General features: G+C 38.8%; 1 protein-coding gene across 5 annotated transcripts in view; it reads left to right on the forward strand.

The window, feature by feature from the left end:
* Window positions 1–22,303, forward strand: part of PHLDB2 (pleckstrin homology like domain family B member 2) — a 69,509-nt gene extending 47,206 nt beyond the window's left edge. For all 5 annotated transcript variants that reach the window (XM_021401104.1, XM_021401097.1, XM_021401130.1 and 2 more), the window contains 8 exons: window positions 1,034–1,174; window positions 1,743–1,842; window positions 9,237–9,444; window positions 12,364–12,454; window positions 13,867–14,013; window positions 16,371–16,590; window positions 19,530–19,615; window positions 20,338–22,303. In XM_021401104.1, coding sequence (XP_021256779.1) covers window positions 1,034–1,174; window positions 1,743–1,842; window positions 9,237–9,444; window positions 12,364–12,454; window positions 13,867–14,013; window positions 16,371–16,590; window positions 19,530–19,615; window positions 20,338–20,478 — 1,134 coding nt within the window. In that variant the 3' untranslated portion in view covers window positions 20,479–22,303. The remainder of the gene's footprint in view (window positions 1–1,033; window positions 1,175–1,742; window positions 1,843–9,236; window positions 9,445–12,363; window positions 12,455–13,866; window positions 14,014–16,370; window positions 16,591–19,529; window positions 19,616–20,337) is intronic.

Consider the following 23,502-nt stretch of genomic DNA (forward strand, 5'->3'; position numbering starts at 1 on the left):
TCTGAAAGATAGATGTGCCTTAAGATTTCCAATACAACAAGTCTTTCCTGCTAAATGCTCCACAAACACAGTGCTAAAACTGCAGCTTATATGTGCCGTATCTTTTGAGCAATTCCAAAAAGAAAACTCTGTGTGTAATTTCTCTTTTTTCTATAAAGCTAAGATCACCTCTCTGTTCTGGATTTGTGTTTCCTCACTCTCTTTCTCCTCGCTCTATTGCTCAACTTCCATCAGTCCATTGGCCTGAGGTCATGGCTACTCATGTAGATCCTATTCCTTTATCTGATACACCTCCTCCTCTGCCAGCTAAGAAACACCGCAGGCAACAACAGGTAACAGACTCAAAGCTGATAACTTGGGATTTTTTTTTGTTATTGTTATGGTGGCCATGAAGTTGATCTACATGGAAAGTTTTTAGAATGACATGGTAGATCGTAAGTTTGTGATGCTTTCTGAATGTTAAACTTAAAAGCACTGCTCATTTAAAAATAAATACGATGGGTTATAGAATGGTAATGATTAAACATTCTCCTTTATATGAATAATCCAGAGGCAAATATTAATATTTAGGAGCCATTGTAACTGTCAGAAGACTTGCAGCAATAACGTACCACTGGCTTCATTTGAAATCCTAAAATCAATTTTTTTCTGTACATTTAAAAAATGCCTTTCAAAAGCTGCATTGTTTTTAAGCTGCCAGTTCATTGGAATAACTTGTAAATAAATGCTTTTCCTCTTTTAATTAGATTCTACTTGTACACTGAACTTGAGTTTAAAAAAATAATACTAAAAATAAATCAGGTACACAGACGTGTATACAAAAACTGCACATGAATTTATTATATTTTCTTAATCAGCATGCTTTTTTATTGTGACATTTATATAAATCCTATGTAACACAGCGAAGCAGGAGGTATTTCATTCTTTCCAGTGAAATCTCAGACTATTGCCTTCACAATATTCCATATAGAGCATAACTGAGCAAGTAGGTCAATTCTTTATGTCAAAACTGTTCAACAAATTACATTTGAAGCATTTCAGAAATCTGGAAGAGAGAAAGAAACAGCACAGGGAATGCATGTACATGAGTGATACTTTGCCTCGCAAGAAAACAGCTCCAACTGTGTCACCACACTTCAATAGTTCTACTCTTGGACGAAGCATTACATCTAAAGTACGTAGTTGCATGCTATTAATAGCTTTCCAGTTTTATATAAAAAGCATACTATGTTAGAGATAAGATTGAATAGCGCTGTAGCATCGTGTAATCCCTCAAATTCGTGTCTGACATTGGCTTTGAAAGAAATTTGCGTTTGTTAACGTGGGAAAAAGCATGAAACCTTCCACACCTCCAGCCTTTATATTGACATCTGGAAATGTGGTGATATAATAGTCATCACATATTTACGATCAATGTATTTCAAGAACTTTACTTGCAGGTTAGTTTAAATTGATTGTGGAGACTCAGCAGGCTGTTTTCCTTTCAACCTCTAGCCAGTAAAGATAAGATTGTGTGCAAAGTGAAAATACTCCTTATTTTTGACATGGTAAATCAACAAACAGAAGCAAGGGGGAGATAATAATAGGCAAACATTTTTGTTTAATTAGAGACTCTTCAAAACTAAAATAACAGTGGCTGACTCATTTGAGATGGCAATGATATTAAGGACAAAGCAAGTTATTTTAACATTAGTTGCTAATTCAACTAAAGTTTTAAGCACATATTTGTAAATTTCCTGCAGGGACATTTACCATTAGGACAGAGCAACAGCTGTGGCAGTGTACTTCCTCATTGCCTGGCAACCATGACCAAAGACTCAGAATCAAGAAGGATGCACAAAGGTAAGACTTTGATGAGTTTCTGTTAAAAGTCAGCATTTGTTTTTTCAGAAAATAAATGTGAAATTGATATTATTATAATCAATGGGGCTGTAAAATCAAAAATTGCTTCTTGCTGAAAAAAATAAGCTCCCAGTGTTGCTTGCAGGTTTGGACAAAATAAGTTGTTAAGATTGTGACATAGACATGCATATAGATTTGAAGAATATGATCATCAAATATACTCAACTGCCAATAAAAAAATACACATTTGGTTAACTGGATAACTTGACTGATTTGGAAACTATTCATTAAACATATTACATGTTGTCTTATTTATTTAATTTAAATCTTTTCATTTTGCAATTTCAAAAAAAGATTTTTCACTGGCATATATTTTTGCCTGGATAAAGTAATTCCCCAAACAGTCATTCAGCATCATGACTTGGAGAATGCGTAGCTGCAGTATTGTAACCTCCCTTAAATATTTGGATTACAACATAGGAAGGATGTTCACCTTGCGTAGATAGTTGCATATTTGTAATAGAGACATGACAGTTCTGGATGCAAAAGGTACATGATCTTTGAAAGACAGTCTTACAAACCATGAAATTCTGTTTCTGCTGTTTGTCTTCATGAATTGATGTACTTAATTTTTTTGCTTTAACAAAATGCATTATTCATAACTGTCCCATCTTCAAACTGCTTTGAACTGCTCCTCAGTTCCATTTGTCAGTTTCTTTTCTTTCTGGTGTCTGCATCATAACAAAAATGGGTGTAAGAAAGCCTTACCTAGTGCTGACTAAGATGGAGCTGAGACAGGATCCATCCTGTTTTTATAGTTGTCAGAGCTAGCAGGTGGTAAAAGTAAAAGCACAACTGAAGTCAGCCATATGCACCAGGGTTCTAAATGCATGTAAGGAACAAACCTGCTGAGAAGGGATCATGACTTACTACATTCACTTTATAGATCTGCTCCAGTTGGGATTTGTTCTTTTTGAGCTTTATTTGTGCAACAGGCCTTCCACAAGCCTACTGTGGTGGCTGACATAGCTTGATGTATTTCAGATCCAATACAAAAGGAGCTTCATACTCAGCTTGGAAAGCTTCTGTGATATAATGCATTTGCCTGGGTGGAATAGCCTGAAAGTACATTGAGACTCATCATTACACTCTTTTTCAGAAAACAGTTTATTTCATTTTGAAAATAAGTAAGAGTGCTTGACTAAATTCTGATGGCAAAATATTGTATGTTAAATTGGAACTATTTCTAGAAAATGACTGCAAAAGATGATGTGTGGCCTAAAACACAATTAATAAGCCTAATAAAAGTTTTTTCATAGAATCATAGAATCATAGAATGACTTGGGTTGAAAAGGACCTCAAAGATCATCGAGTCTCAACCCCCCTGCCAAGTGCAGGGTCGCCAACCACTAGACCAGGCTGCCCAGAGCCACGTCCAGTCTGGCCTTGAATGCCTCCAGGGACGGAGCATCCACAACCTCCCTGGGCAACCTGTTCCAGTGCATCACCACCCTCTGTGTGAAAAACTTCCTTCTAATATCTAACCTAAATCTCCCCTGTTTCAGCTTAAAACCATTCCCCCTTGTCCTATCGCTATTTTTAAATGGTTATTATATTTTTCTGTTCCATTGTTGTCAACAGACAATTAAAAAATCATTCTAAGAGCATAGGCCAATTTTTATCTTAAGAGTGAAAAAGAAAGAAACCCCTCAAACCAAAACTGAATTATGGATTGACAAAGAAGTGAGGCAGGAAAGAGTGGGATGTATTGGTTAAGGCACTTGCCACAGTATTTGTCATATGCCAGGAACAATATGTGTGTTGTACTGCCCTCCATACTGGAAGATAGTGGTTATTCTTTAAATGTTTCAACAGTTTGAATGGAAATACTGAATTATAAAGAGAGCCTTAGGTGATTAATTCGTACTGGGAAAGAGGCTGGTTCTTAACAGCTTATTCTAACACATGGGCTTTGTGAGAGGGAAATGATGTTGCTGTCAAGTGCTTTATTTGAACTGTCAAATTTGCACAGTAAGAGAGACTGTCGAAACACAAAGAATACAGGAATACAAGGACTTATTCGGGGGAAGTATTTTTTTACTGAGAGTGGTGAGGTGCTAGAACAGGCTGTCCAGAGAGGCTGTGGATGCCTTGTCCCTGGAAGTGTTTAAGGCCAGGTTAGATGAGGCCCTGGGCAATCTGATCTAGTGCTTGACCTAGTGGCTGGCAACGCTGCTTGTGGTAGGGGGATTGGAACTTGATGATCCTTGGAGTCCCTTCCAACCCAAGCCATTCTATGATTCTATTCCCTTTGCACTCAAGAACAGAGATCCCTGAATTTACTTGTGTCAGAGGAACTTGAAGAGTGTAACTGCATTCTCTTGTCTGTAAAGCACAGTGGTTCCTGGGTTGCAGAAAGCTGTTTTGTCTCAGCAACATATCACAGAAGTTTCTGCACCGCTCTTTCTCCACGTTCAAAGGCATCCTGTTATAGCACAGAACTCAGCCGGTGGCTGGTCGTGGCCTAATCCAGGAGCTGTAATGCAGTCATAGAATTACCTACATTGGAGAATACCTTCAAGATCACCAAGTCTAATCATCCACCTGACCTGTCAAGTCCAATATCACTAACCCATGTCCCTCAGTGGCATATATACATGTCTTAAATACCCCCAGATGTAGGGGCTCCACCACTTCCCTGGGCAGCCCATTCCCTCTCTGTGAAGAAATTCTTCCAGATATCCTAAACCTCCTCTGAAGCAACCTGTAACCAATTTCTCATGTCCTGTCACTTGTCACCTAGTCCAATAATCATTCATTGCCTTTTCAACAGTGTTGGGAACCACTGTGCAAAGAGACTAATGCTCTCTGGAAGTGCTGGTAGCAGCTCATCACATTTCTCGAGTCTTAAAAGCATTGGGTCAGCTTCAAGGATGGGCTTTTTAGTGTGTTTGTAAAAATGTGAAGAAAGTGTATTCAGCATTTGCTGGAGGAAGTAGTAGCTCAGCTAGTCACAGGTGTTATGTGAGAGTTACCAAGTTAATAATGGTTTGAATTCTCTCTGTCTGGCTTTCTCCAGTTTTTCTTATTTCTGTCCAAGAAGTTAATATAAAAGTTTGTGATGAATAATTCAAAGTTAAAAATGAAGTCAGGAAATGAAGAAGAGCCGCTCAAGTTTGAACATGGATTTCTTTGTGCAGGAGCAAGTAATGTCTATGAATAAGTTGTAGACCAGTCCAGTGGAAACTCAGCAGGAAATGTTTTCTTGAGATTTTATTTGAAATAAATAGAATCATAGAATGGTTTGGGTTGGAAGCAACCTTTAAGATCATCTAATAATTCCACCCTCCCTCCTATAGGCAGGAATACCTCCCTCTAGACCAGGTTGCTCAAAGCCCCATCCAGTCTGGCCTTGAATGCTTCCACAGCCTCTCTGGGCATCCTGTTCCAGTGTCTCACCACCCTCACAGGAAAGAATTTCTTTCTAATATCTAGTCTAAATCTACCCTCTTCCATTTCAAAACCATTTCCCCTCGTCCTGTGTCTAGCATGCTGTTATAAGAAGTCCCTCCCCAGCTTTCCTGTAGGCCCCCTTCAGGTACTGGAATGCTGCTATAAGGTCTCCTCAGAGCCTTCTCTTCTCCAGTCCCCATAGGGGAGGTGCTCCAGCCCTCTGATCATCTTCATGGCCCTCCTCTGCACCTGCTCCAATAACAAATAGTGACTGTCAGTAATTATTCCCCAAGTTAAGAGCAACTTATATTGAAGAGGGCACATCTTCAACATAAGTCATTAATGGGAAAATCTGTTTCTTAACAGCCATTCATGAGGTATTTTTGAAGGACTATTTACAAAACCAGCTCCTGTAGAGAAGCAAAATGGCTCCTGTGGAGCAGCAAACTAAGGGCAAAAAACAGAATTTAAAAAAAAAAAAAAAGTTATTTGGCACAATCTAGAGACCATTCACTGCACAGGTAGAAACAGGGGCCCAAAAAGTTCCCTTGGGTTTTGGGCACCAGGAGCCAGTGTGAGGATAGTTGGAGTGGGGGCCCGTTATTCAGTTTGGTCAATGGATGGGGAGGATGGCAAGCTGTGAGCTGAAACAGAAAACTAGGCACAGTGCTGGGAGTAGCAGTGCTGAGACAGGTGTTGGGTACCAGCAAAATGGTTATTCATACGCCTCTTAGGCTCTACCAAAAAACAACAGTCGGTGGGCAATGTCTATATTTAAAGACAAAATATGAGCTTTTCAAAGTAGTTTTCATTTTCTTTTTACTCTTTTCTCAGGAAAAGCTAGAAAAGGTACGAGAGCATCCCCTTCCCTGGCTGCAACTATCGTTGTCATTTGGTGAAAGTACTGATTGCATCTGCACTGTCAAGTGGTTTCTAACATCTTGGAAGTTTTTAAAATAATTGTTAAATGATGATAGTTCTTCAAAAATTCTTTTTTTTTAATGTCGATCAGACTGTCACAACAAAACTTCTGAGTAATGCTAATATCTGCAGAGCTGCAGCTTGGCGCAGGCCTAATTTTTTGCTTCTTTGCTCATAGCCAAGCAAGTAGAGCAGAAAATTTGAAATTCTTTGCAGATCTGTAGGTGACAATGACAAGGAAGACTTGAGTTTCCTTCTTTGGCATGCTTCCATACAAAAAAAAAGTATATGTTTTGACATCTTAATGTCTATGCTTAAAAAAAAGAAAAAAGAATGGAAATAAAATGTTACACCTGGACCTTTATTTTATGAAGTAGTATTTTTTAACGTACCCGACAGTGCTGCTGTTAATAACAGTTTTCGCCTATAGTTCTGACTTCTCCGTAATTTTTTTGTAGTAGTATATTTGGGTTATTTTCGGATTTATATGACAAATTCTAAGGTTTTTTTTATGATATGCCATTGTGGATATTTGTAATATTTTGCTGAACAGCGTGACTATCAACAGTGTTAAGCTTATCATTTTACTGTTGGGAATACAAACTTATACAACAAGAAACATTTGTTTTAGTTCCTGTATTAGCTTAGAATTGCAGTGTTGGCTTGTGGGTAACTTTTAGTGGCTCTTGAAAAGAGTTTAATTTTTTTAATTGCATGTTCTGTGAATAGACACTTGAGCAGTTAATTCTTTAACAAACTGATTTTGCCTTTGTGATCTGTGAATGAGGCTGGAAATGGTCTGACTAAGAGGCATCTGGGGGTCAGTACACAGCTTATCCCAAGCCATAAGCTGCCTGTTCGTTAGGGCATGAGGAGCAAATGAGAGCATTGCATTCTGCATCGTTTCTGGAAACGCATGTCATTTTGCAACCAAACCCCTATGCTATATAGAGACATGCCTTGCAGTGTTTAATTACATTTGCCTGATTGCATAAATTTAACTGAGAACTGTTTTGCTTAAAAATGGGTTCTTTATCCTTCTAGGAAGTTGACTTTCCTTTAGGGAAAGCGTAGAACCTGTATGTTGCTCTGTACCTTTTAGATGGGCTTATTTTTCAGTGTAATATAAGCTATGAAACTAACATTTCCAAGTGGTCTAGCATTTGCAAAAGGCTTGATAGAAAAACATTCATTTGAATGCAGTTTCTTTCAGTAATTTATTTTTTCTCTTTTTCCATCATGAATAATTGAAAACCATTTCACAGGAGCAATTAGTCATTCCAAAGGTTCGAGTGTGAAAGGTAATTGCGTATCTGCAATAACAGCAGCATTTGCCATAACAATGGGAGGAAAGCAAACTGCACATGTAAATCAGTAACATCTGTGTTGTGTGATGCTATTATCTATAAGTGCTGAAGTGTATTTGTATCCTTTTCATCTCTTTTACTAATCAGAGCAATTGAACTTCTATTGAAATTTATTGTTCTCTCAAATGGCAAGTACAATTCTATTAGTTCTTTGGAAACTAGCCTACATTGTCTGCAAAAAGTCTTTGTACTGCATGGAGGGAAGTGAAATGGAAGAAAGAGGAAACAATTGGTCTGCCTTGGGAATGCTTGTAGGGCATCATTTCCTTAATAATGCACTTTAATTATACAGCTTTAGTCATGCTTTTCTGACATTCTTTGGAGAATATTATAACCTTTCTGAGGTAGAGCTGCAATTCTTTGCCCCCTGAAATGAAATTCTTCCTGCTCTGACATGTCCCAGAACATAGCAGACAGTTACTGTATAAAAACAGGTAGAGAGTAAGGCTGGAGAGCGTTCCCACTTCAAGTGTATTTGCCTAAAAGCAGCATCTTGATGGTGTCCAGTAAAAATTTATATGTGAACATAGCTGCGTTTGTGTGTTTGTCCATATTTCTTCCATGTTTGTGTATTATCTTAAATCTCTATTTTCCTGCCCGAATGAGAGGTTTTCCTTTAGTCTCACAGTCAGTCTCCAGCTCGGCCACCAGCTCACATTTTGGGTCAGGATTGTGCAGAGAATATTACAAACGCTGAGCACCAAAACTGTGAGAAAGTGCTATTCTTGCATGGATTCAAAGAAAAGATGGGCAGTGAAGTTGCATTCGAAATCATATAAATCAAACAAACCTTAAAATACTTAAAGTAACTTGAGCAGTTAAGACGATTGTCTTTCTACTCTCCTCTTCATCAAACAAGCTCAAAAACCTTTCGGTAAGCCTGTGTAAATACTGCTGCTTTATTCACCAAGGACAATGGACGAATTTGATAAAAATAATTTGGAAGAAATGTTTATAAAAGAGACATAGTCAAAAAAAATCATCTGTGGTCAAGAAGGATGGGTTTTTAGACAGGATGACTTCGTAGAAAAATAAAAGAGCAAAGAACTTAAATATTGCAGAACTTCATTTATGTGTTTATTTTAAGTCATTCAGCTATAGAGATCTGTGTTAATCTCATAGAGTGTACTGCAGTTTCAAAATGCCAGGAAAGTACCGCCACTCTAGTAACAGGTAGCTTATGTTATTTCAGCTGAAACTAAAAGTTCAAAGCACAGTTATCAGAAGCCCAAGTTCCCCAGACGGACAAAAAGTAATGCACATTCAATAAAAGCAACCAAACAAATACTGAAAAAGCCTTTGAGTATCAAGAGTGTGTTGGTTTTTTTTTTTTTTAAACTTAATCTGTGATAATTCTCTTAGAGCTCTGAATTCAGCTACTTTACTTTTAGGGTTATGTCTAATTTATGTGTATTACATCTTCGTAATACCCATACAATAATATGTCTTGAAAAGTCAGCTGTGCTAACCTGCATATGTTTGTGTCTGTCTTAGATAAAATGTGTTTTTAAGGGTCTCACTAAAGTCATGATAGTATCATGATCACAGAGCAGTTAAATCTGAGCTGGTATTCAGAATGCTTGCACTTTTAACATGCTATGTTCAAGACACAGAATTTCTGTGTAATGTAGGTGTTTCCTCTGTACTCTGTAGGGTATAACCATCAACGTATATGTGAAAACCAAAGGCAGAAATCTCCTGAATTCTACAGCAGAACAGCATCCGAATCCAACGTGTATTTGAATAGCTTCCATTACCCAGATCGTAGCTACAAGGACCATGCCTTTGATACATTAAGCTTAGACAGTTCTGACAGTATGGAGACAAGCATATCAGCATGCTCACCAGATAACATTTCCAGGTAAATAATCTTCATTTCTGATGTTGTGTGGTGGTCATAAGGTTATAATTAAACAAGAGAACATGTAAATGTTGAGGCCGTGGGAATGTAAATGCTGCTAACTGGTTAAGAAAATATAAGATCATTAGACCGGCATAATATTTGTGTAGGCCTTCATCATCAGATATCAAGATCGTCTTGTCAGCAGACAAATAATATTTAAACATATTCAAAGATGGAAAATAAAAATTTAGAGAGACTGTGATATGAGGAAGGCCACACAGAAATCAGTGTCCTGAGCTTCAGTGATGAAATCACTGACTCTCTTTTCAAAAGAGTGGAGTAAATTCGTGAGCCTTCTGTGAAAGGAAATTTCTTTTAAGGTATCTGCCAGGAATGAAGTACGTTCATTCTGTATGTCCGGCATGTTAACTTGCTTGCTGTATGCTTATGCTGAAATGCTTAGGAATCCTCAGGCAAGTCTTTTTGCCCTCTCCCGCTCTCTTTTCTGGGTCAGTAGAAGTGAAGAGCTGATACTGAAAGGCCTAGAGCCCTCTGCTGCTTTTCTTATCCTCAGAGACTGTCAGCTCAGGCACTACAGATAAAAGGAACATGGTGGACTTGTATTTAAAAAAAAAAAAAAGAAAAAAAGAAAAACCAACTAAATCTCAAAATTGTGTAGTTTTCTTTTCACAGTCTGGTTTTAATGATGGTTCTTTCATTTCAGCACACGGTCCTGCCCCAGTAGGTTCACAAGCATCAGTGGAGGCTGATAATTAAATACAACATCCTCACAGGATTCAGAATCTCTGGTGAACACAAGGACAGCTTTTGGGGCTCACATGTTGTTTTATTTAGCATCTGTTTCCTGTAACAGGGGATCAACCCTCAGACTTCCTCTTGTAGTCTTTATCACTGCAATGTTAAGAGCTTAAAAAATACCTGTGGCATTGATTCTGCTGGCTGAGGTTTTGCTTGTTTGCCAGTTTGCTTAAGTAAAAAGATTACGACTCAGGTTCTGAGAATTTTTGTTTCAAATAGATATGTAGATAGTTTCTGATAGCTGCACATAGGCTGGAAATTATCTCTGCAGTGATATGTACATCAAAGAGGAAAGAATTTAACTAAGCTGAAGTATTTTCCCATTTTTATGTGGGAAAACCTACTTCAATTAATCAAATTCCAGGTTGCTCGTTAAAATTCATTAAAATGAATTTTTATTTATGGCCTTGTTGCTTTTGTGGCCTACACGTATTTGGACTGTTCCCATTCTACCTCAGTCCTTCATAGTTGGTCTGTGTGCTCCTGACTACCACAAATAAACGTGCCACTTGGCACCCACTGCTGCTTGAGAGTTCAGTTAGCACTTTCGGAATAATCCCAGGTCAAGTTTTCCTGTGCCCTAAGCATTTGAACCCATTCAGTTTCCTTGTATTGTCTGTTGACTTTGGCAGTTGCAACCCAGCTAGTATTTAACATAAACTATTTTTCCTAAACAGCATAAAATGAAAAATAAAATACAGAGCATGTCATAAAAATGCCACAGTTGTTAAATTGAGATGAAGAGCCAAAATTTGTATTGGAAGAAAGATGCGTAGTATTGCTTTTTGGCTGCCTATAGGCACGAGATAGTGTCTTTTGCAAGAAACAGAATGTGTTTTTGCAGAGCTTTTCAGTAACCAGAGTGTTAGCAGAGTATCTAAGTGAATACTTCCACTCCTAAATACATATCTTGTTATGGAAACTGAGTGAGATGGAAGCACCTTCTCAAAGCATACGAAACGACTTTTATATTATGGAATGAATAGCTGAGCCACGTGCAGTTTACTCAACAGATTAAAATTCTGACAGATCATGTGAAATAGAAAATCACTCCTTTGTGATGAGCTTGTCTGGATTATTAATTACTAGAGTGCTGTCAAATCCTGAAAGACTAGGGTGCTTACACTAGAAGCAAAACATTACTATGAATCAAAGGGCATAAAAGATATTCTCCACATCATGTATCTGTGACATTTTAAGGCATTTATAAGTGTGCTTAAAGGAACAATTAGTCATTGCGTTAAGCTGGAACATTCTACAACAGCAGTGAGTATGGTAAATCTGTAAAATGAGATTTAATGAAAAAACTCCCATCAAAAGATGCCAGAAATGTATCGACTCTGTGTACCAAACCTGTGTGGTGATTTAGCAGCGACTACAGGGTGCACTATAGATCTGTTTACCATCTACACGTTAGGATCCCTTAGCTCTGTAATGAGGTACTTAACACTGCAGAGCTTTTGGGTCCAGGAGGCAGAAATGACACCACATTTGACAGCAAGCTGAAAGTGCCATTCAAGCACCCTTTTATTGCAAAATAGAGCCTAAATTGCAAAGGTGATAGCTATGTTGTGGTGGGCCAGGATCTAGCACTCTTTGAGATTGGCCTTGTTTCCTTGACTTGCCAGTTCTTTTAACTACCGGACACTATCTGACACTGCTGTGTCACTGAATAGCCTTTAGAGATACTTAGTAATCGTCCTTATCACTATCAAGTATTTTCTAATGATGAGCTTAGTGAGACAAAACAGACAGTCCATAGCCGGAAAGTTCTAAATAGTGTATTTAGTTGGCTACTGATGCAACCTCTGAGAATCAGTAATCTGTTAGGACATGATAACTGCCTCCATCCATATTCTGTTATCTGAGAGAAGATGATGGATCACAGTGGACTGTCAGGATCCATTTTTAAGTACTTGAGTCTGTATTTTTCACAACTCCATGTGGAGAGTGTGTACCATACACTTCATAAGTCATTTTTATTAGTGACTACTGCACTGAATTGAATAAGAATAGTATCAACTCAATTCTTCAACTGGCTATTGTTAGGCTGTAAAATAAGGTTTAAAAATCAAGTATTCTTGTAAATAACTGTTGGGTTTTTTTTTTTTCAAACAGTGCTAGCACATCAAATGTTGCAAGAATAGAAGAGATGGAGAGACTTCTGAAACAAGCACATGCTGAAAAGACTAGGCTGCTTGAGTCCAGGGTAAAATTTAACTTTATGAATCAAAATAGGAATGGGCATGTTAGTTAGGTAATACCCTCCTAAAGGTTGGACCCTAAACAGTTTACCCCTAATTGAGACTTCAAAGAATTGCCTCTCCTCCTTTAATTTGGTCTGGTTTTGCTCTCCAGCTACATCTTTGAGCCCATGTGCATTAACTGCTATTTCAGTGGGTGAGCTCAGAGACTTGTGATTGGTGGCAGAGGGTCTAGTTGGAAGCCTGTCACTAGTGGTGCTTCCCAGAGATCAGTGCTGAGTGTGGTCATGTTCAACATCTTCATCGATGGCCTGGATGATGGGATAGAGTCCACCCTTAGCAGATTTGCTGATGATACAAGGCTGGGAGGTGCGGCTGACACACCAGCGGGACCTGGACAGGCTGCAGAGTTGTGCAGAGAAGAACCTGATGAGGTTCTACAAAAGCGAGCCTTGAGGAGAAAATAACTATATGCATCGGTATAGGTTAGGAGATAACCTGCTGGAGAGGAGCTCTGTGGAAAAGTACCTTGGGGTCCTAGTGGACAACAGGTTGGCCATGAGCCAGCAGTGTGCGCTTGTGGCCAAGAAGGCCAGGAGTATCCTGGGGTGCATATAAAAGAGCGTGGCCAGCAGGTCGAGGGAGGTGATCCTCCCCCTCTGCTCTGGTGAGGCTACATCTGGAATACTGTGTCCAGTACTGGGCTTTCCACTTCAAAAAAGACAGGAGTCTCCTAGAAGGAGTCCAGTGGAGGGCCGCAAAGATGATTAAGGGCATGGAACATCTCCTGTATGAGGAAAGGCTGAGAGACCTGGGACTGTTCAGCCTAGAGAAGGGAAGACTGATCAATGTTTATAAACATCTGAAGTGTATGAGTGATTGGAGCCAGGCCCTTTTCAGTGGTGTGTAGTGACAGGACAAGGAGCAATGGCCAAAAACTGGAACACAGGAAGTTCCAGACAAATACACAGAAGAACTTCTTTACAGTAAGGGTGCCTCAGTACTGGCACAGGCTGCCCAGAGAGGTTGTGGAGTCTCCTTCTGTGGAGATATTCAAGACCCACCTAGATCCCTACAGGAGGTCACACAGGTAGGCAACTGCTTTAGCAGGGGGTTGGACTCCTTGATCTCTGGAGATCCCTTCCAACCCCTGCAATTCTGTGATTCTGTGAGTTCAGGGCAAAATCCCGTTAGAAGCTAATCAGCATTGCTCCTATACCTGCTAGGAGAGTTGCTTATGAAAAACCATCATTTCTAGGGCGGTGATATTTGCATTTCTGATTCCAGTTCTTAGTCTACTTTGCTGAATATATATTCCTGCCGACCTAAGAGGCAAAAAGGAGTTCAATTCTAGCTAGAAATGACATATGAGGTGTAGTTCCACATACAGTTGTCCTGCATGTGCTCTGTTATTTAGGAACGGGAGATGGAAGCTAAAAAGCGAGCTCTGGAAGAAGAGAAACGCCGCAGAGAGCAACTGGAAAAAAGACTGGAAGAAGAAACTAGCCAGAGGCAAAAACTAATTGAAAAGGAAGTGAAGATACGAGAGAAACAAAGGGCACAGGTGAGATACATTGACATGAAATTTTTTTGGTGCAAGACTCCTACTATATAGGGGAAGTGAGTCTACTTCTGCAAATGGTAAACAGAGTTACTTCCAGTTAAATAAATGGATTTAGTATTTATGAGGTGCATCTGTGTCACTAGAAGTATGTTTGAGCTATTGGAATCTTAGATGTCTGGATATTTATTTAAATCTAAATATTAGCCTAGATGTATTTACCATCTTATACCTAAAGTATTAATATTAATCCTACAAAGTTTGTTACTGAGTAAGGGTCGTGTGTCAGCCTGAACAACAGAAATTTGTGACTGTAAATTTTATAAACCATGGGCATTTCTGTCTTCGTTTTAATACTTAAAACATTTTCAGATGTGAATTGTTGCTTCCCAAATACGATACAGAAACTTTTTCAGCTCTATGTCTTCTCTAGAGAAGAAATAGCATTTTCTTTAATGTTCTTGGGACTGTACAATATGGGAAAGATTATTTAGTTACATCAGTGTTATCTCTGACATTTTGTTTCTTGTTAGGATTTAGAGGTATCTTGAGCTTTCTTTCTTAGCTGTTTCTTTATTCTGCTACAGCTAGGGGGATCTGCATGGTACAGCAAATAGACTAGGCAATCATTTTATTGTTAGTATAGCAAGACAGTGTCTCCATCTTAATTATATGAGTACAGAAGATTTCATATCATATTTGGGTATATTTCTGCTTTCATCTGTGCTACTTTTGCCAAATCTTTGTTTTATGAGCTATTGTTCTGTTTTTTTTTAAATCAAAATTTAATTGATAATACTAGAGCAACCCCAGAGGAACTTGAAATATTCTTAGCCATAAACAGCTTTTTTTTTCCTTAATAAAATATAATAACTGAATGTTAAATTGTATATATAATCCCTTCTTTATAACTCTGAAATTTTAATGATAACTCAAGTATGACATAATGATGTCATGCTTATATCCTTATCTGAAGTTGGAGCATGCATGTGTTGTAACAAAATGCCCTGTTGGTTACTGCTAATTGGGAGACTTAGCAGCGAGACTGAAGACTGGATTGGCAGGAAGACAAAACTTATCTGTCAGAAAGAGTGACCATTTTCTTCATTTTTTTCTTTCTTTTATACAGTGAGTCCCAATTTCAAGACTTTTTTACTCCTGTACTTCCTGACACTTAGAAATGTCAACTAGGGGAAGGAACTCCATCTTCACGCTTGCCAAAGCTAGTTCCAGCTTGTATCATACAGGACTGCATAATTTTAGAAGGGTGTTAAGAGGTCTCGCAGGCAACACAGCTCCCATTGCACAAAGATTTCTTGAGAATGCAGTGAGAGAAAGTCCCTTAGATTTGTGACTCGCAGTGGTATTAAAAAGTGGTATTTAATCTGCAGGGGCAGATTAGGTTATCCATGTTCTCTGAAGTCAGTGTAGAGTGAGAGAGGGAAAGTGTTTGCGCTGGTCATTCAGGGCATCTAATCTAGGCTTCTGTTCTGAATAGCCTTGTGTTGTAGCCCCTGTCTGCCCTGACTGCAGCACGAGCCCTGGGATTCAAGAGGTCTTCTGCATTCAGAATGAGTTTCTGTGCCTAGACCCTTTAGGTACAGAAAACAGGCAAGCTCCCTTTAGCTGGCAGAGGTCCCACATCACTCCTACTTGTTCTCCCGACTTATCCTGTCTGTCTTAATGCAGGCATTGTCCTGAACTGTGACCAAGAATGAGGCACCATTTCCTGTGCTGCTTTGCTGTCTCTTGGAGAGGGATGCACTTCAGCTCTCTGCACTGTATTGCTGACTGTGAACCAGATACCATGCTTAATTAGTTCATAAGTAATTCTGTTTTGTTTACAGCAGTATTTGTAAAACTAACTGTAGGTTACAGTTCACTCTTTCTTCCTACTTTTCCTGTAATAGTATGTTCTTATTATTTATATTTTACATGAAGACACTGCAACACTTAAATGAGTTAGATGTATCTAACCCAGAGAGGTAATGGGTTTGCTTAACCTCATGCCAGTGAAGTCCTTACACTTCTACACTTACTAGAGCAGTAACACGCATTTCACATTTAATTCATGTTTTAGCTCTAAACGAACCGTTGTGTTTTGCCAGCTTATCAGCTGATGATGTCAAGAAATTTCCATGCTCTAATTTCACTTTTATAAAGGTGCATACGCTTCTTAAAAGTAATTTTTTAAGGATCTTTCATTTAAAGAAAACAGGCTGCTGCAAAACCTGTTTATTTTTGTTACCTTCAGTATAAGAACGTATGGGCAGTTGACAAGTGTGTCCTTGTAGCAGAAAGAGTGAAAGAGAAGTGAAGATTTCTGTTAAAATAACAAGGTTTTCTTTTCTTCATTGCAGGCTCGTCCCTTGACTCGCTACTTGCCCATTAGAAAGGAAGACTTTGATCTACGAAGTCACATTGAAACAGCTGGTCACAACATAGAGACCTGTTACCACGTCTCCCTCACAGAGAAGACCTGCCGAGGCTTTCTGATTAAGATGGGAGGGAAAATTAAAACATGGAAAAAACGATGGTTTGTTTTTGACAGAAACAAGAGAACTTTTACATATTATGCAGGTAGGTTGCAGGATTGGTTTCAGGCTACATCTGTCCCTCTGTTTTCCTCTCAACTCAACTGAGTAATGAACATGTAGGGAGTCCCAAGTAAAACTTGTAATTCCATTTTATTGAGTATTTTACTTACACACTTGGGGCTGGTGCAATCCATTTCCTATAGAGTTTAATCCTAATGGCCAAACAAGATGCAACAGTGCCTAACAGACAGGGGCAGATGTGGATAGGCAAGAGGAAGAAAAAAAAGATCACCAGATTTCTAGCATACAGTATAATGGCTTAACATAACTTATTTTTAAATGTTATATACTTCCCCTAATGGTAGAACAATTTATTGTACTATTTGTAAAAGAATAACATTTATGATACTTACCATTAAAATTAAACAGAATGCTTCTGCAGTCCCCTCATTTGATGTGCTGAAAAGTATTTCAGGGTTTTTAATACACACGAGTAGATTCGGCATTTGCCATGTTTCGAGAGTCTAAGGAATTTCAATATGAACAACTTGCAGCAATTGAGTTTTCTGTAGACTAAAATGTGCTATGATACACGGAGCTATTATATAAACATTGCATTGTTACCTTAGGTCAAAACCAGATTTGGAATTTAAGAACTTACATGTCTTAAAGATTGCTCTGCAAATCTATATACAGTTTGACTTCCAAGTTTCAGAGGAAGGTAGAAAAAAGATTTTGCATTCTGAATTTTTACTGTTAAGCCAGACGGGCATGGTAATTGCTAAGCATCACAAGAAAACATCTGGTACCAAGAAAAACCAAACGATTCCATTTCTTTTTATGACATTATTGCTTTCCAGCAAGTCACGAGGAACTTAAAATTGATGACAGAATTATGTATTGCTCATCATCTTAAAAATTCATTGTTGGAATTAATTACACATCCAATGACTATTCCTTACAAATTTGCAGTAATGCTTGGAAGAATGTGGTGAGCAAACATTCTATTTTACTTTGTTCTTAACATCTGGCTTATTGGTTAGCAAGGCCTGTTACATACAGTAGTGTCCCCATCTGGTACTGATTTTTTTTTTCCTTAACTATTTAACAGTTTTGGTTTTGAGTGCACTACAGCTCCCATAATGCAATTTCAACTACCAGAGAAAACTTTTCCTAATGTCTTGAGGACTCCAGCCCAGCAAACAGTTTCATGAGAATTCTGTACCTGCTGAGCAAAAACACAGCTCCTTGTATGAGTGAGGAGGTGCCCAGATCTTTAATTATACAGTGGATTTCCAAAATAAATTTAGGTGCTGTAACTTTAAAGTAATTGAATTCTAAGTACTGGTGTATTGTTTTAGTTCTTCAAGTCTACTAAACCAGGAACTTGACATAAAATCTGAAAATATACTGCAGTTGCTTATGCTGCATAAACGGTATATTTTGCTGTATAGTACTGTATTCAGCTTTTGATAGCATATGCTATAATGCTGCAGTCTTATACCTGAGTATTTCTACTGGCCTCCTGGGGGCTGTTAGGGAGATTCCTAGCATAGCGTCATTTGGTCTCTGGGATTTCTTTTTGCTGTCATCTAAAGCTTTGGAAACCGATGGCAGTTACTGATAGGATGTAAGCTGAGGCCATGAGCATTCAAAATGACAGCAGAATCTCTCATGTGACTGATCAAGATGTTCTGTTTGATTGATCAGCGCTAAGGTGATGCTAACATGGCATCACAAGGTATTACAGTCCCCAAATACAAGATTACTGGGCATGGGAGGAAGTTTGCCCTTCAGTATCACATGCAGTTCTGATGCTCCTTAACGCCCTCTGGAATACTTAACGTTGCAGTAAAACAAAAGGTACTTGAGATCACAGAATCATAGAATGGTTTGGGTTGGAAGGGACCTTTAGGATCACCTAGTTCCAACCTGCCCTGCTATAGGCAGGGACAGCTTCCACTGGACCAGGCTGCTCAAAGCCATACCCTGCCTGGCCTTGAATGCTTCCAGGGAGGGGGCATCCAGAACCTCTCTGGGCAACCTGTTCCAGTGTCTCACCACCCTAACCGGAAAGAGTTTCTTCCCAATATCTAGTCTAAGACGCTTATCTCTCTTTGTTCCTTTTTCTCGTGAAACGTTACAGTTGTGACTGTCAAGTTTAAAGTCTGTATCCTCCGTGCACCAGAGAATCACTAGTTAATGCTGGGTCAGAAGGCAAGCACCACGTAGTCTGCTGGCACATATGCCAGCGGCTGTTCTCTATCATGCACGAGGGCACCATTTGTATGTAAAGCCAGCCTCTGAATATTTTTTTAATTCCTTTCTGGATACAACATGCAATGATACTTTGTGCAGGGCCTCTGAACTCCTGTAAACTTTTCCATCACTCAGAGGTCACAGAAACTTGCCCATGACATAATAACTTCACATTTAAATACTAAATACTAGTAAGAGATTGCAAGAGAGAATTATAACAGGAAGAAGCATTTGTAAATTATAAGAATGAATGCTAATCTACTGTAAGGCTTTTGCTGTCCAGTTGTATTTCAAATTTGCTTTTCATAGTGTTCCTTTGAAGGAAAACTGTGGATCTTAGCCTGCTAGCTATGTTGTAAGACTTAAGCAGTATCTGAAGTCTGTCTGGTTTTCATGAACTAGAAGACTGGATGCATCCCAAAAACATCTCTCCCTCTGTTGGCTATTACTGGCCAAAAGGTTTGGGTGCTTCAGTGAGGGACTGCCTTGAAAACAGATGAGGAAATTGCAAAAGCCTTACTTCTTCAGAAACCAAGCAGAAAAGAAGAGCAAGTAGGAAATGCATCTCTTGAAAGACTGAAGATTTCTGGGGGATTTCACAAGCAGAGGTGTTAATCCAGTTACCTATCTGCTGAATGTATGTGAAAATGCAGAATAACGTTTCGTCTCTTCAAGTACCATTCATTTCAGTTTTCAAATGTTGTTCTCTCTTTTCCATTTCAGACAAACATGAAACTAAGTTAAAAGGTGTAATTTATTTTCAAGCTATTGAAGAAGTCTATTATGATCATCTAAAGAATGCATATAAGGTAAGCTTTGTTATTTTAACTGAGTATCAATCATATTGGCAGTACTCTAAGTACGGTAGCTTCAGTACAATCAAAGGGAGTTGACATTATAAAAACAACAATAAACAAGCAAAAAATCAAACAAGGTGGAGTCAAAGGAAGAGGCCAGAGCAGTGATGAGCGCTGTTCTTTTATACTGATGAAGCAGAGATAAGAGAGAGCCTGCCTGCCACGTGATGGTCCCACATGGCATTTGCTGTGAGGAGTTCCTTAGTCTGCTGCTGAAATGAGTGGCTCTGGCAAACCAAGAGATGGCTGCACGCATCTGTTGTAGGGAGGGAGATACCTGCGACATGCTGCTCACATCTGTAATTTAGGTGATCAGTCTGAATATGAACAATCTGAATATCCTTAGTATGTGGATTTGTGAAAGCCAAAGTGGTTTTGACCATTGGACATAATCCCTGCTCAAGGGGACTTGTTTGGGCATGAAGCAGCAGTTTGGACACCTGTACTACTGTGTGATAGTCTAAATATGTCATTAAAACATTTCTACTGGATGCGTATATGTTAAACACATCTCTGTTCCCAGTGCTGCAATGTAGGATGCAGTGCCTTTTATCTTTCCCCTTAACCCTGCCCTAAATCTCCCTGTAAGTAACTTTATTTCTGTTGCCAATAAATAGCTTTGATTTTTCATTCTTTTGATATCCTTCTTTCTGCTTCTTTCTGTTTTCTTTTAGAGTCCCAACCCACTACTCACTTTCAGTGTTAAGACACATGACCGAATATACTATATGGTTGCTCCTACACCAGAAGCCATGAGGATATGGATGGATGTTATTGTTACAGGCGCAGAAGGCTACACCCACTTCATGTTATAACAAAATGGGGCAATAGGGCATACTGCAATAACGTAACGTATGAAGTTAGCCATATGTAGTAAAATCTGAAAAGCCACATAAAATACCAGTGAATACTCTGAAATGTCCTCCTTATGATGTGCAGCCAAAGCCTCAGGACGGAAGGGTTTTCTAAACGCATTGAAAAGGGGGACTTGTTACTTACTGTAGCTGATCTTTGTAGAAACAAAAGAGCTAAAGCTGTTGAGAAAGTCATAGTGCTCCAAAATGAATAACCAGGCCACTTACATGACAGCATCTTGATTCAATGGTAATTTTGTACAAATTCTCTTAAACAGAGAACATCTTCATCAACAGTTTACGAATGTGTGTGTTCTCATCAGTATGCAAAAATTCTAGTAATGGAACAAAAAAGGTGTAATAGCATATATTTTAATATGCAGCATTTGACATTTGTAGATGATTAGGTGACTTTTAAAAACTTTTAGTCGAGTATTTTATAAAAATATGAATTAAAAAGCTGCCCTGAGGTACACACAGTTCTTGCCTTAGTTTTTAAGTATTACAACAGAGCCAAAGAGTTATGTGACTCCCTTATTGTAATATTTCAGATTGTTAGTTGTATTTAACTTTCTGTAAGGGGACAGTGCCAAAACTCTTCATGACTTTTAAAGCAATTAAATTTTTACAAAACTCTGTGTTAAATCACCCAGTGATACCGACTGTAAGTTTAAAGCCTGTATCTATGAAGCTCAACAAAAAAAATAAAAAGGACGGCTTTATAAAGGTGGATTTATCCACAAGGATATGAAATGGAAACGTGGATTAACTTTGTGAGCGGGAGGACTTTTGTAGTCTTCCATGCTGAATGGATTGAGCTGATTCTGGACCCTGCAGCGATTTTATGTAGTCAGGTCCCACCTAATGTGGTTCTGATCTTTCTCTGTGCCAAATGAACACTTTGCTGAAACCTCAAACGTTGGTCTCCATGAAGCAAGCATTGAAGTATCTACCTATCTAAATTCTTTGAAGCAATGTTTTTTAGCCAAGGAGACTTTTTAAAAGCGTATCTACTCAGAATAAGGCTGTCAGAATAAAAATAGAAAGGCAGGCTCTAAGAGTTTACACTGAGCAGTGTATGGATAAAAAGCATGAAAATTTTAAGTATTAGGGATTGAGATTCCTAAAGCAACAAAAATAGGGAGGGTACAGTGGTTCCCTGTTTAAATATCAATTACAAATTCCAAGTCCTTGAGCAATACTGCAAAAATTAAGTGAACTGAACTTCAAGAAAGTCGCTTTTTCTTAGACTTTAATGAGGTTCTATTCAAAATCTAAACTGATTCTGAGGTTCTATTCTAATCAAAACTTGTGCTGTGTAATTTGTTTGTGTAATGAAAGAAAGCACATCAGACTTTTTTCATGATGAAAAGCTAATGGCTTTTGATGAAGCAGAAGAAAAACTGAAAGCAAAACAAGTTTGCTGGCAAAATATTTTTGTTGTAATGTTTCAACCCTCTATCTGTGATGAAGGGGATGCATTCTTCCTTGTGTGGTATACACAGGTGATGTGGTTGCTCTAGCATGACATTTGTCAGTTTTGACTTGACTCATGAAAGAAGGGACAGTTATCACAAGATAATTGTTACCATCTGTGCAGATCACAGCTTGTAACCCAACGATTTAAAAACACTATCAGAATGAACTGCTTTGGTATATGTAATTATTATTTTTCCCTGATGTATCTTGATTTTACTTCTTAGTATAGTTATAAAGGTTTTCTAATCATGATTTTTGTATCCTGCATGATGCAATGAAGGCATTTCAATAAACGTTTTTAAAAATACACTTGTTTTAAATGTTCACTTGATTCTTGATGCATTTCTGCTTGTTTTTTAACGTTTTATTCACTTGTGCAAGCAATGTTGTGTTTCTCAATAAAAATCTAACCATTCCATTTGTTTCCCCATTAAAGAGCTATGGAAAATAATTTTTCAGATGAAGTTACAAATGAAGGGTCTAGAAGGGAAGACATATGAGGAGGGGCTGAAACTAAGCTATCTCAGCTGAAACTAAGATAGTCTCCACCTCTTATTCTATACCATTAATATCACTCTCAGATCCCACAGTTTCCCATACATCTCAACTAATTGCCATCACCTATCTTGCTTTTTGATGTATACACACACCTATCATTCTTCTGGCCTATAGGTCATCCCTCTATAGTGTCTGTGGAGTTCCATTAGTTCGTGACTTTGGGCTCCATGTGCTGTAAGAGTCTCTCAGGGCAGGAGGGATGATGCATGGTGTTGGATTACTGCATGCTGGAGATAGTTCTGGTTCCTTCAGAATTCATTCTTCTTAAACCTGGGTGGTTCTTGCTGTAATACCGTTGATAAGGCATATAATAACCATAGTAATGATGACATGCAGTACTATGTAGCAATTAACATCATGCAATTTAAAATATTGGCTGTTCTCACCCAGCATCAAACGACCTTGAGGTATACACCAGACGTCCCCATCCTTCCACATTACCCACCACGGGCACCCAGGTCCTTGAGCAGAAGCAATCCCATGGAGGGGCTTGCCTTTGCCCAAGGCAGGAATAACCCAGACTGTCTGACCCAGTACATTCCTTATACGCACCACTAGGACTCTCTGCCCTTCCACAGTACGTAGGGAGTTTGATTCGGCAGGGCCAGCTCGACTGGCAGATCCCTGTGTGCTGCCTCACCAGGTGGCTTTTACTGAATGTGTGTCCCAGTGTTTGAATGTCCCAGCCCCCACTGCTCTCAGTGTAGTCCCTGACAGTCCATTGTATCGTTTGACATTCCCAGAGGCTGATGCATGATAGCGGATGTGATATACCCACTCAGTGCCATGCTCCTTGGCTTAAAGTGTCTATGAGTTTGTTTTGGAAATGAGTTCTGTTGCCTGACTCAATTTTTTCTGGGGTGCCGTGTCACCACAAGACTTGCTTTTCAAGGCCCAGGATAGGATTTGGGGTGGTTGCATGGAGTATGGGATATGTTTCCAGCCATC

Source organism: Numida meleagris, chromosome 1 (assembly GCF_002078875.1).
Source record: "Numida meleagris isolate 19003 breed g44 Domestic line chromosome 1, NumMel1.0, whole genome shotgun sequence".
Lineage (NCBI taxonomy): Eukaryota > Metazoa > Chordata > Aves > Galliformes > Numididae > Numida > Numida meleagris.